The sequence below is a fragment of the Lactuca saligna genome, chromosome 3 (genome assembly GCF_052625555.1).
Source record: "Lactuca saligna cultivar CGN05327 chromosome 3, ASM5262555v1, whole genome shotgun sequence".
NCBI lineage: Eukaryota > Viridiplantae > Streptophyta > Magnoliopsida > Asterales > Asteraceae > Lactuca > Lactuca saligna.
Window position 1 is genome coordinate 81,325,187 of NC_136419.1, and position 14,123 is coordinate 81,339,309.

A 14,123-nucleotide genomic window follows, 5' to 3' on the forward strand; every position below is an offset into this window, starting at 1 on the left:
AATCATAAATCAACATATACATGAAGATCCTTGGCTAGTTGTAGCCCCATGATCAGTGCTTCATACTCTGCTTCATTGTTATTGGCATGTAATTTACAACTAACTGCCTGGGGGTAGATGTCCCCCTTGTGTCGATTTTAATATAATCCTAAGACTTGATCCTCTAAGGTTGGATGCTCCATCTGTAAAGAGTATCCACACCCTCATGTTTTCTTCTTTTTGAGGTTATTGGATTTCTAGCTCTATCTCAATTGTAGATTATCACTAAAATCAACCACAAAGTCTGCTAATTCATGTAACTTTATTGAGGATCTTGGCTCATATTTGATTTCATATGTGATCAGCTTCACTAACCACTTAGTCATTCTGCCTGACAAATCTGGTTTTCTTATGACATTCTTAAAAAGATAGTGAATTTTGATAAGTATAGTATGAATTTCAAAATAATGTCTTAACCAGGTAAAAGTTGTAACTAGTACAAGTATTAGTTTTTCAAAGATGGAGTACCTGGTTTTAGAATCTAACTTCACGTATTCATTTAAATCAACGATTATAATTTTATATAATTAAAAAAATATCTCTTAAGTAATAATTTATTTAAAATAACTTATTAATATGTTTGATTTTTTAATATGAAAATTTAATTAATTTTATAACTGTGGTTCTCGCGGTATAAACTAGTTTGGAAAATAAGAAATCCATAATATCTAAAAAAAAAATTACATGTGACAAATATATAAAGAACATGACATGTGATTAGGGCTGACAATTCTCGACATGATAAGAAATAAACGGGTTTGAGTTGAGTTTTTCAACCCGCCAACCCGCTAATCTGCTTATTAAACAGATCATATATGTGTTTCTCAATAAATAATGGGTTGACCCGCCAACCCGTTTATATTTTTAATTAAAAAAATATATATATTTTTAAATGTGACTCCTAAGGTCTTAACTCACTAACCCATAAGTCTGTATTCTGTAACCATTTGATTTTTCCGATTTTTGCCCCAACTCAAATTGCATATCGGCCATAGCCCAATGACTGTATAACAACTATATATTTTTATAATTTTACTTGTATGTGTTTTAACTTTGGCTATTGTTTCCACTTGAAGGTTGAAGTTCATCATAAAGAAGAAAATGGTGTTGGAGAATTAACTTTGTTTTTTGGGAGAAAAAAAATAGGAATTGTGGCTATTATTTTAGCACTTGAATTATCTATGTTTGTATTAATGTTGAGTTTGAACATGTTTCTATGAATGTTTTTAATTTTCATTTTGAAGTTTAAAACTTTAAGACTTAAGTAGTTAAGTGTATAAAATTCAGATATGTTTTCATAAACTATCAAGAATTTATTCATGTTTAATTGTTAATTTTATTTATAGAATTTAATCCACGAACCGCCAACCTGTGAAACCGTATAAATAAATGGGTTCGCGGGTTATATATGAGTTTATATTCTAAACCCGCCAACTCGTGACCTGCCAACCTGTGACCTGTATATTTAAATGGATCGTGTTTGGGTTGACATATTTTAACCCGCCAACCCGCGACACGCCAACCAAAACACGACACGATTGTCAGGCCTACATGTGACAACAAACATTATCATTTATTAGGTTAGATAAATAAAAACAAAAAAAGTATTTATAAAAAAAGAAATTGTCAAATAAAATATTGAATATCATTGGTGATTTGTCATGTAGTTGTTAAATCCTTCTTAATAAATGAAAGTTTTTTTTGCCACTTGTCAATCTTCCATGAGCATTGACACTTGTCATTTTGTGGTAATTTTGAAATAAATATTATTTACTTGTCAATTTTTGGTTTGTTTTAATTTTTAATTAAACTCATATACTTATATATGTAAAATATTAAATATCATATATATGATATTAAATTGTAATAAATACGTTTTTTTTCTTTCTTATTTTAAAGTTGTATATTAAAAAATATTTTTTTTTTATACTTTAAGTTTAGTATTTTTTAAATCAACCGTATAATATACGGGTTTCACACCTAATTTTAGAAGAAAATGAGATGTATAAAACAAAATGACCTATAATATATTTACTAAAATAATAATTTATGATATGTTTATTGAATTAATTCTCAATCTTTTCATTTTGAAAGATGGAAATGGAAGTCACGTGCATGAATCCCTACGCAATCCGAATCTAATTTCCAAATTCCGCCTTCCACACGTGACTCGTCTATAATGATTTTCTAACATTTTTTTTTTTCAGTATTTATGTCATTTCTGTTATTTTGATCATTAATAAAAGTGATTTATTAATTACATATTTGTACCCATATAATAATTATACTATTTGCATTCTATTTATTTAACTCTCATAGATTAATTCTATCTTAATTTTTCATATTTAGTGCTTTTGATAATTAACTTGGCATTTAACATTTTTAGTTAACCTTGTGTTCACATAAAGGTTAACATTTTTAGTTAACCTTGATAAGACTAACAACAACCGTCATCGAAATGGCTTGGTGACAATTGAGAGTTACCTCTTATCAAATCCCATTTATTTTATATTAATCAAGTTAATATATTTTAATAATTTAATATAAGAACTTTATAATGTCTATAATATATGTGTAATCTATGTGAAGTTAATATAAACTATAAAAATATGATAAATACGTTATATTAAACTATTAAAATTTATATACAATAATAAAAATAGTAATTTATTATTGTAGAAGTTCAAGATATATATTATCTTAACTAGCATAATAATAATATATTACTATCTACTAACCCTTAATAATATAACAGTAATAGAAATATATTCAAAAAAAATTATAAACCATTTAGGAATCAAACTAACAGTTATTAATCTATGATATAAACCATTAGGCTGAAAATTAATATGGTGACATACATGTAAATAACATGTTTTATAACTGTGAATTCACTGAATTCACATTTTAATATATACAATATTAGTTTATAACTCGTGGAAATACGGTTATAAAATTAATTAATTTTTTATAGTAAAAATTTAAAATTATTAATCAATTATATTAAATAAATTGTTAATTAAGAGATATTTTTATTAGTTATGTGAAATTGTAATCGTTGATTTAAATAAAACTGTAAAATTAATTTTTAATATATATTAGATATTTTTATTTGTGAATTAATGAAAACAATAATATAAAATTGAAAATTTAAATTTAAATTTAAAATAAAAAATAAATATATTGATAAATAACATCACATTAATGAGGAGGTTTAATACATTTAAAATAAAAAAATAATAGATTAACAAATGACAACACGTTAATTAAAAGGTCTAATAAGATGATACATGACAAAAAAAATACATAGAAAGATTTATGATCATGATATTGCAATCTATTTTCAACCTAATTAATGATATATATTCATCATTTAATGCCTAACATTTTATTTATATAATTTTTTTTATAGGATTCTATTTTTGGTTTAAATCCAAAAAATAAAGTGTAAACATAAATCATAAGCGGCGACTCCAAAGCATTTTCGCGATCCTACGGAAATCAGTTTATCTTCTTCGAATTCAGATCAATTCGTCACTCTGTAAGATTCTCTGCAACTTCCATCGATCTCCAAATCTCCATTTATGAACAGCATTATTGCTTCCACGAATATTCAATATGTTGACTTGTATTTGTTTTCAATGTTGGACTTTTAGGTGAATTTTGGCCTTTTTATTAATATAAGATGCAAGCTACACATTTAGGTATCATCAAAGGAAACGTGAGTTTACATGTTCAATACCACACAGTTGATCGAGGTTTGAGTCAACTCAGAAACAGACCAAATTCGGTCTGCATGAGTCACAGTGAAAGAGCTTCTTGTTTCGGGTTACGGCTCGGGTCGGGTCCTATGGGCCTCGAGCTCGGCGGTGTAGGTACCGCCGGTGGAAGTGTGTTCCGATCATCTGCAAAGTCGAGATCAGTCAAGGCCCAAGTTTCTGGTTTGTGATTCCGTTTCTGTATATTAGTTTCCGATTTCGTGATTCTAATATTCTGCTACTTGATCATCATCTGATTTTCGGATTTTGATTCGCTATGTTCATAGCGCAATCATAGCAGATCTAATTTAGAATAGTTGAGATTCATGCTTCATCCATGGCTGTTTTGCTGTTATAAACCCCTGAGCTGATGGAAATTTGTCGCTCATTGTTATAGTGTGACAGAATGCATAACAAACTGAACAATTTTAGTAATTTGCGATTCAAAATAAGCTGTTAATTTGTTTTACCTGAGATTAAACTCTGCAAATGAAGACATTCAAATACTTCTAGTTCTTAAACAATCAACATTTTCCAATTGTATTGTAGATGAAGATCTTGAAGACAATGCTCCTCTCAAGAGTCCATCAAAATCATCTGGTTCAGTTTTGCCATATGTTGGTGTAGCTAGTCTTGGAGCCATATTGTTTGGATATCATTTAGGGTATGCACTTTTATTAAACTGATAAACTCTTACATATCATACAAATCATCCACTTAAATCATTGTTCTATTCTTTCAGTGTAGTAAATGGTGCACTTGAGTACCTTGCAAAAGATCTTGGTATTGTGGAAAACACTGTTCTACAAGGTAACTATAGTCAGTAAATTACGATTCTACCCCTACAATAAGACATAAATGATCAATCTTGAAAAATGAATTTTATGGCAGGATGGGTTGTAAGCACACTTCTTGCTGGTGCTACTGTTGGTTCATTTACTGGAGGATCACTTGCAGACCATTTTGGAAGAACAAAAACATTCATATTGGATGCTATTCCTCTTACAATTGGATCAATTCTTTGGTTAGATATGCTTCATATTGACTTCATAAATCCTAATATTTATACATTTAAATGTTTTTAATACAATATATTTTCACAGTGCCACAGCAACAAATGTAGAAACATTGATATTAGGTCGCTTGCTTTGTGGCATTGGAATTGGCATATCATCTGCTATAGTCCCTCTGTATATATCTGAGGTACCCCCCCTGTTTATTTAAATAAATCATTATCTTTTATGACTTTTGTTTTTTTGTTTAGATTTCACCAACAGAAATTCGGGGTACACTTGGATCAATCAATCAGTTATTTATTTGCATTGGGATTCTTGCAGCTTTGGTGGCTGGATTACCCTTAGCTGGAAACCCTTTATGGTATAATTTTTTTTTTTTTTTTATCATAATTCTATTTTAAAATTTCATGGTATTGAATTTAATTTTATTTCTTTACAACAATTTTTTGAAGTGATAATCATCAAACCTTTAATTACTGTTTGAACTTTGTAACTACATACAGTTATATTTCAAACAACATTAGTTTATATGCAATTCAATGAACAATATATATCATTCGATTAAAGTTTATTTTTTATATAATAATAATAATAGTATTTATCCAGGTGGCGAACAATGTTTGGTCTTTCTGTTATCCCCTCTGTTCTATTAGCACTTGGAATGGCTTTTTCTCCAGAGAGTCCCCGTTGGCTTGTTCAGGTTTTTTTTTTTTTTTTTTTCATAAATAATTGACAAAATTACATAAATGGTCCCTATGGTCTACCAAAAGTTACAAACTCAATCCCTGATAAAAAGGACTTTCCATGCAAGTTTTGCAAACCGCAGGGATCATTTGCGTCAAAAAAAAAATTAACAGGGACTAAGTTTGTGACTTTTGGTAAACCACAGGGACCATTTATGTAATTTTGTCTAAACTATTTCAAATTAATGATATTAATTAATCTAGGGTTTACTTTCAGCAAAGAAAAATCTCCCAAGCTGAGGTGGCAATTAAAAAACTATATGGAAAAAACAAGGTAACAGAGCTTATTGCTGATCTAACTGAATCTAGTCAAGGCTCTGAAGAACAAGATGCTGGTTGGTTTGACCTTTTTAGTCGCCGATATTTTAAAGGTATTAATTAATTAATTATAATAAGTTAATAACATTAACAATTTAACACGTAAAAACATGTCTAATTATTTTTTATTTTTGTGACAGTTGTGAGTGTTGGAGCCATGCTTTTCTTGTTTCAACAATTGGCTGGAATAAATGCTGTTGTCTATTATTCCACTTCAGTTTTCCGTAATGCAGGAGTTGCATCTGACGTGGCAGCAAGTGCTCTAGTGGGGGCCGCAAATGTTTTCGGTTAGATAACCTGACCTTCATCTTTACTCGCGTTTTTGTCTGTTACATAGGATATGACATGACATAACATAACAGAACATGATAACCTCATACAGACTAGATCTGTCCTAGCAAAAAAGGTGGGATAGGACATAGACTGTGTGAATAGAACAAAAGTTGCATATTTTTGTCCTAGTAAAAGAAAGTGATACAAGACTAGGCTAGGACTGATGTGAATCACACAAAATTTATAATTTCTTGGACTGATGTGAATAAGATAAAATTGTAATTTTTTGGACCGATGTGAATAAGATAAAAATTGTAATTTCTTGGACTGATGTAAATAAGACAAAAATTGTAATTTATGGGATTGATGTGAAAAGGACAAAATTGCAATTTTTTTTCTCGGCAAAAAAGGTGATACAAAGAGTCAAAGACTTAGTTGAGACTGATATGAATAAGACAAAATTTTTAATTTTTGGGAATGATACGAGTAAGACAAAAATTGTAATTTTTGGGACTGATATTAATAAGACAAAATTTTTAATTTTTGGGAATGATACGAGTAAGACAAAAATTGTAATTTTTGGGACTGATATTAATAAGACAAAATTGTAATTTTTGGGATTGATGTTAATAAGACAATTTGTAATTTGTAGGACTATGTGAAAAGGATAAAATTTCAATTTTTTGTCTTAGAAAAGGTAGTTTATGATGTGAATAAGACAAAAATTGCAATTTTTTGGAGTGATGTGAATAGGATAAAATTTCTCGTATGTAGAAAAAGACATGAACGCCCTTTTCACATCCCTTGTAAAAAATAGCCTTAGAAAGCTAACATGTAATGTTCACTTTATTACAGGCACAGTGATAGCATCTTCTTTGATGGACAAAAAAGGGCGAAAAAGTCTTCTTATCACAAGCTTTACCGGAATGGTATCATACAAATTCATATCAACATTAAATTTCAAAAATATTTATTTTTATATTTATTATATTTATTTTTTGTAAAGGCTGCTTCAATGCTCTTGCTCTCTTTGTCCTTCTCTTGGAAAGCACTCGCACCATATTCCGGTCCACTTTCTGTTATCGGAACGGTCTTGTGAGTCGAATTATCATTTTTTTTTTCCAATTAATTAATTGATAAATTACAAAAGAAAAATAAAAAATTATATAGTATTGGAAAATTCTTTGGTTCAACCACCAACCAATACTTTACTTTTTCCAATCAAACCATAAAGTTTTCAAACATTTTTCCAAATTTACCATTTTGACCTGTCATATCATATCAAGTTTCTTAGGTAATTCTGTTATATCAGGTTTCACCGGTAATTGTAAAAGTGTGAAACTTTATGGTTTGAATGGAAAAAAAAAGTATTAAGTGACTAAACCGCAAAATTTCTCAAATTATAATGTTATTTGTTTGGTAATTTTCCCATTAATTTATAAATGACAAATCTTCAAAAATGGTCCATGTGGTTTCAAGGAATATCAAGTTCAGTCCCTAGCTTTTTTCGGTCTCATAGAAGGTCCCCGTGGTTTCAGTTTTTATCGTGTTTGGTCCTTCACGCATATAAAAAGACTTCTATTCCCTTTTCATTATATATATATATATATATATATATATATATATATATATATATATATATATATATATATATATAAATAAAGAAATGAAAAGGGTATAGAAGTCTTTTTATATGCGTGAAGGATCAAACACGATAAAAACTGAAACCATAGGGACCTTCTATGAGACTGAAAAAAGCTAGGGATTGAACTTGGTATTCCTGGAAACCACATGGACCATTTTTGAAGATTTGTCATTTATAAATAAATCTTTGTTTAATTTTTAATTTTTAATTTGGTAGATACGTGTTATCATTTTCACTTGGTGCGGGACCAGTCCCTGCTCTTTTACTACCCGAGATTTTTGCTTCTCGAATAAGAGCAAAAGCAGTTGCTTTGTCACTAGGCATGCATTGGGTAAGTCATAATTTGAATTAAAAAAAAAACATTTATTTTTTATAATATGATTTTTATAACTAAAATTTGTTTGGGAATTATTAATCAGATATCGAACTTCTTTATCGGGTTGTGTTTCTTGAGTGTGATGACTAAATTTGGGATAAGCAAAGTATACCTTGGATTTGCCACCATTTGTCTTCTTGCTGTTGTGTACATATCATCTAATGTTGTTGAAACAAAGGGAAGGTCCTTGGAGGACATTGAACGTGAACTTAGCCCAGCCATCTGATGGGTAAATTTCCTGAAATACCCTTGTAGTAAACTCTTACATGGAATATACCAACTAGCTTTTGGAATAATACAAGTCCCTAAAACCGATTGAAAAGACGGGTAAAATGGTTGTTCTCACAAATTTAACAGTCTGGCTGATGAATTTGAGAAGAAGATGAAAGAGGAAAAGGACAAAATGGTCATTTTCACAAATTTAATGAAAGAGTCCAAGGGCAAAATGGTCATTTTGCAAAATTAACAGTTCAAAAAAAGGGTTGAGGACAAACACATCATATTTACAAATTTAGCAGCTGGGTTGTTAGATTTGAGAAGGGGGATAAAAATGATGATAGAAACAAGGGCAAAATGGTCATTTCACAAAATCAATGACACAGGTGTTAAATTTGATGACCTGAGGATCAAAATCGAAATGAAACCTTAAAAGTAGGGACAAAAACTGAAAATTTGCTAAGCACAAGGACCAAATTTGCTTTCTACTATCTATTCATTTAATTGAGAACTCACTCATATAGAAGTAATCTTTACTCAAAGTTTGAGGATTTTACAATTTCTTAATGCAGTTTAGTTTATTTTATTCGAGTAAATTACATTTTTGGTCCTCGGTATAGTTTAGTTTTTCAGTGACCAAACCGCATTACAAAAAGCTTAAATAAGGACCAAAATCACATAGAAAGCTATTTTGGACCAGAATTGAAAAAAAACTTATACTTAGGGGCCAAAAATGTAATTCACTTTTTTTTTTTTTTTTTTTTTTGGGTGACTGGTGGTGCTATCAGTGCAGGTTTTTGACGCGATTGATCAGACTATTACACAAGTAGTTTCCATGTTAAAGTGCAATGGGTGAATATGCTTAAAATGTGCATCAATTTATTTTTTTGAATCGAGTTTTGTGTAGCTTTCATTTAAATTTTCATGCAACTTTAGTTTTTATAAAACTGTAGAGTCTATGTAATAATGTTTAGATATATTAGTTATCTATAGAGCTAAATGAGATGGGCACAAAAACATTTAAAGAATGACATTTTGACACTAATATGTTTTAACATATTACCGAACCCGAACATATCTTATGAGACTCTCTGTTTCTTTTTTGTCGGAGACAAAGACAACATAGTAAGATAAAATCTTATGTAAGACGTAAAAATTAGAGTAAGATAATCTTTTTCGTAAAACAGTGAGTATAATAAAATTATATCTTCTGTAAGACATAAAAATTAGAGTAAGATAATATCTTTTTCCTAAAACAGTGAGTATAATAAAATTATAGTAAGATAATATTCGGTCATTTTTGTTGATAAACGTCATGATTTTATTGTTAATGAGCTTATAAAAAAGTTTTTCCATTTTTTTTTATATTTTTAAACTAAAACTCTAAATATATAGTAAAAAGGTTATTCCATTTTTTTTTAATTTTCAAGCTAAAACTCTAAATATAAATGATTGTTGGTATCTTGTCTTTTTCTGCAAACTATTGAATCGTACAACACCTCGAAGCATTAGAAGACCTGGTCCATTTTTATTATTTTATGTTTTTCTTTGTTCTCTGTTTAATTATTTTCTTAGTAAAAGAAAATTGTTTAGAAGTTGCTTTCAGTTTCCTAGCTTGTTGATCCACGTTCCTTGTAGTGTCTATAAGGTGTGTGATATTTTCTTTTATGTATTCAAATCTTCAAAGAATAATACACATAAGTTGTGTGCAACCAAATCTTCTTCTGTGTTTTGCTTTGCTTAATTTGCTGAGAGCAAGTGTGTGAGAGTGTCTAACAGGTCTTAAGGTTAACAATCTGGTATCAAAGCATCCAGGTCCATGGCAGAATTACAGGTGGCGGTGGTGTGAAGAAACTTAATCACCACAATTACAACACATGGTCTATTTGCATAGCATCCTACATCCAAGGTCAAGATCTATGGGAAGTTGTGAAGGGATCAGAGACAAAACAACCTGAGGCTGAAGACAACAATGGTGTTCTACGTAAGTGGAAGATCAAGGCAGGCAAAGCTCTATTTGTGTTGAAGACAACCGTAGAAGAAGAAATACTAGAGCACATAAAGGACACTGCAACACCAAATGAAGCCTGGGAAACTTTGCTTAGTTTGTTATCTAAGAAGAACAACACAAAACTCCAAATGCTTGAGAATGATCTTTTGTCTGTGTCACAAAAGGATTTATCAATTTCTCAATATTTTTATAAGGTGAAAGCTACGTGCAGGGAAATTAGAGAATTAGATCCCCAAGCCCCAATTGGTGAATCTCAGATGAAACCAATCATCATTCATGGCTTAAAGCCTGAATTCAGGAGTTTTGTGGCAACGATCCAAGGGTAGCCGACTCAATCGTCTTTAGTGGAGTTTGAAAATTTGTTGACTACTCAAGAAACCCTAGCCAAGCAGTTAGGGGGAGGTGTTGAGAAAACCACAGAAGAAGCACTATATGCTAATAAAGGTCGAAACAAGTATAAGAGAGGCTCAAGTCAGAATGCCAAACACAACGAAGATAAGAATAAAGGGTCTCACTCTGGAAGCAAGAATCATAATCATGATAAAAGAGATAAGCATAAGAGGCGTTATCACAACAAACGGTCCTCTTTCAAGTGCTATAATTGTGGAGAGAAGGGTCATATAGCCAGAAATTGTCTCGCAAGGTCTAATGAAGAAGGAAATGTAGTGGCTACTCAAGAAGAAGATGTCTGGGATGCAGAAGCTCTAATAGCCCAGGTAGATGAAGCCAAAGCATACACAACAACTACTGAAGGTGAACGAAATAAAATGGATGAATGGATCGTTGACTCGGGATGTTCTAATCACATGACAGGAGAAATGAAAAGATTACAAGATCCAATCAAATATGAAGGAAGTAGAGTGGTGGTCATTGCTGGTAATTCTAAGCTTCTTATAGCTCATATTGGGGATGTAGTCTTCTCACCTGAAGACAACAAGGAGTTAATGTTACCAGGAGTGTATCATGTACCAGGAATGAAAAAAGAACTTACTTTCTGTTGCACAACTTGCTTCTGTAGGTCATTATGTTGTCTTTGGACCTAATGATGTTAAGGTATATGACAAATTTGAAACTAAGTCTATACATGTGTTCAATCTGAATCTATTTATGTTATGTCCGCTGAAACTACTTATGTAGAAAAGACCAAGAAGAACCAAACATCATATTTGTGGCATATGCGACTTAGTCATGTATGTTATGACAAACTAGATATGATGATGAAGAAAAAGTTGGTTGCTGGACCACCACAGTTAGAAGTAAGCAAAGAAATCGTTTGTGTCGGGTGTCAATATGGTAAAGCTCATCAGCAATTGTTTGAGAAGTCTAGATTTCAAGCAAAATAGCCTTTGGAACTCATACATTCAGATGTTTTTGGACCAATAGAGCAACCATCCAACAAAGGTTTGAAGTACATGGTAACATTTATCGATGATTAATCTAGATATGTCTGGGTATATTTTATGAAAGAAAAGTCAGAGGTGTTCCATAAATTCAAAGATTTCAAGGGAGAAGCAAAAAGAGACTTGTAACATAGCATTATGTGCTTACGATCTAATAACGGTGGTGAATGTCTCGCATCTGATTTTGCTGATTATTTGAAGAAGCATCAAATCAAACGACAACTGACTTGTGCAAATACACCCCAACAAAATGGGGTGCTCGAAAGGAAAAATAGGCACCTGGGTGAAGTTTCTAGAAGCATGATGCATGATAAAAACATACCAGGACGTTTTTCGGCTGAGGCCATGAAAACCGTTGCATACGTGATTAACAGAATTCCTCAGTAGGGGCTAAAGTATGTGTCGCCATATGAAAGATTATGGAACAAGAAGCCTAATGTAAATTACTTCCATATGTTTGGTTGTGTATGTTATGTGTTTGTTCCTAACCACCTACGCGGAAAAATGGAAAAGAAAGTTGTTCGTTGTATTTTCATAGGGTATGACAAAGAAAGAAAGGGATGGCGTTGTTGTGAACCAGGAACTGGAAGGTGCTATGTGTCACGAAATGTTGTTTTTGATGAAAGGTCATCATGGTGGTCAGTCAACCATGAGATTCTACTAGATACTGATTTACTCAAGGGAGAACTTGAATCATTTAATATTAATTTAATATTAGGTGATGTTTAGACTGTGTTCGTAGATGAAGAACCATCAACAACTAGGCAACAACCATGGCATAATGGAGTTTTTCAGTCCACAAATGCAGATGAACAAGCAACATAACCCTCAAGCTTGTGTAAGTCTACTCGTTTGAAAAGACCTAATCCAAAGTATGCAAATGCAGCAATTGTTGAAGATGATACAGTTGAGCCTGAAACGTTTGAACAAGCAAGTGTTATGGAAGGATGGATCTTAGCTATGAATCAAGAATATGATGCACTCATGAGAAACCAAACTTGGGAGTTGACCCCAAAACCTAGTGATGTGAAACCCATTTCATGTAAGTGGGTGTACAAAGTGAAGCGAAAGGCTGATGGATCAGTAGAATGACTGAAAGCAAGGTTGGTAGCACGAGGTTTCTCACAAGAGTATAGGTTGGATTATGAAGATACCTTTAGTCCAGTGGCTAAGCTAACCACTATGCGAGTTATTTTAGCTTTGGCATCAAGCAAGAAGTGGAACTTGTGGCAAATGGATGTGAGCAACACATTTATGTATGGGGGGTTGGATCGAGTTATATACATGGATAAGCCATTAGGGTCTGTAAGTGGTACACATCCCAATCATGTATGTAAACTCAAGAAATCACTATATGGTTTAAAACAATCACCTAGAGCATGGTTTGGGAAAATAGCTATATTTCTTGAGTATAGTGGTTTTGTTATACCTCAGCTGATGCAAGTTTGTTTGTGAAAAGAAAGAACAACAAGGTGGAAGTTGTGCTAGTGTATGTGGAAGATCTTATCATCACAGGTGATCACATTGAGATGATTTCACAATTAAAATAAAATCTTTGTATTCGTTTTCATATGAAGGATTTGGGCAGACTAAGCCACTTTCTTGGTCTGGAGTTGAGTTATGAAAGCACTAGTATTGTTCTACATCAAAAGAAGTATTCTTTTGATTTACTTAATAAATTTGGAATGTTGAACAGCAAACCCACTGTAATTGTAATAGATACAAATGTCAAGTTAATATTGGATGTTAGAAGAGAGCTAGAAGATCCAACAATGTACAAGAAGATAGTTCGTAGTTTAATCTACCTAACCTTAACCGGGCTAGATTTAGCTTTTACTGTGGGTGTTCTCAGTCGTTTTATGGAGAAACCAAGAAAGCCTCATCTGGAGGCTGATCGAAGGGTGCTGAGATATATCAAATCCACCATGAGTTGTGGTGTCATGTTTAAGAAAGATACAAGCTGCAGGTTACAAGGCTATTGTGATGCTGATTATTTGGGAGCTGTTGATACCCGCAGGTCCAATACTGGATACGTTGTCATCTATGAGGCATAGTTACAAGGCTATCCCAATATGGACTCATCGAGTAGGTCACTTAACCCGCGATCCTTCTCACTGCTACTCGATGAGTAAGTCAACTAACTCATCGAATAGGGCCTAATCCAAAAACTCATATTAACAATACCTGAGAATCAGGGTGTTACACTAGGAGGAGGACTTGGGGTGATTACTGATGCGGTGTGGAAGGTAGTATTGGGCCCGTACTACTAGAAGCACCGGTTCAGTGAGCAGTCCAAGTAAGAATCCTTGGGATGCTAAGGAACAAGTA

At 32.0% G+C, this 14,123-nt stretch overlaps 1 protein-coding gene across 2 annotated transcripts; it reads left to right on the forward strand.

The window, feature by feature from the left end:
* Nucleotides 1-3,457: 3,457 nt before the first annotated feature.
* LOC145036950 (plastidic glucose transporter 4-like) lies at nt 3,458-9,453 on the forward strand. 2 transcript variants are annotated; one of them, XM_078985486.1, is made up of 15 exons: nt 3,458-3,580; nt 3,696-3,980; nt 4,347-4,461; nt 4,540-4,607; nt 4,689-4,821; nt 4,901-5,000; nt 5,062-5,174; nt 5,420-5,513; nt 5,774-5,927; nt 6,015-6,161; nt 7,003-7,076; nt 7,154-7,242; nt 8,009-8,123; nt 8,212-8,397; nt 9,173-9,453. In XM_078985486.1, exons 2-14 carry the CDS (start codon nt 3,725-3,727, stop codon nt 8,392-8,394), a joined length of 1,641 nt encoding a protein of 546 aa, XP_078841612.1. In that variant the 5' UTR covers nt 3,458-3,580; nt 3,696-3,724; the 3' UTR covers nt 8,395-8,397; nt 9,173-9,453. The 2 variants fall into 2 exon arrangements, with proteins under 2 accessions (XP_078841612.1, XP_078841611.1); XM_078985485.1 differs by having other exon boundaries at nt 9,178-9,453.
* Nucleotides 9,454-14,123: the final 4,670 nt, after the last annotated feature.

Bases quoted from the DNA above. Each gene is read 5' to 3' on its own strand.
- LOC145036950 (XM_078985486.1), top strand. From the start codon at position 3,725: ATGCAAGCTACACATTTAGGTATCATCAAAGGAAACGTGAGTTTACAT. The intron at 4,608-4,688 runs GTAACTATAGTC...ATTTTATGGCAG, and splicing joins GGAAAACACTGTTCTACAAG to GATGGGTTGTAAGCACACTT. The intron at 5,001-5,061 runs GTACCCCCCCTG...TTTTTTGTTTAG, and splicing joins TCCCTCTGTATATATCTGAG to ATTTCACCAACAGAAATTCG.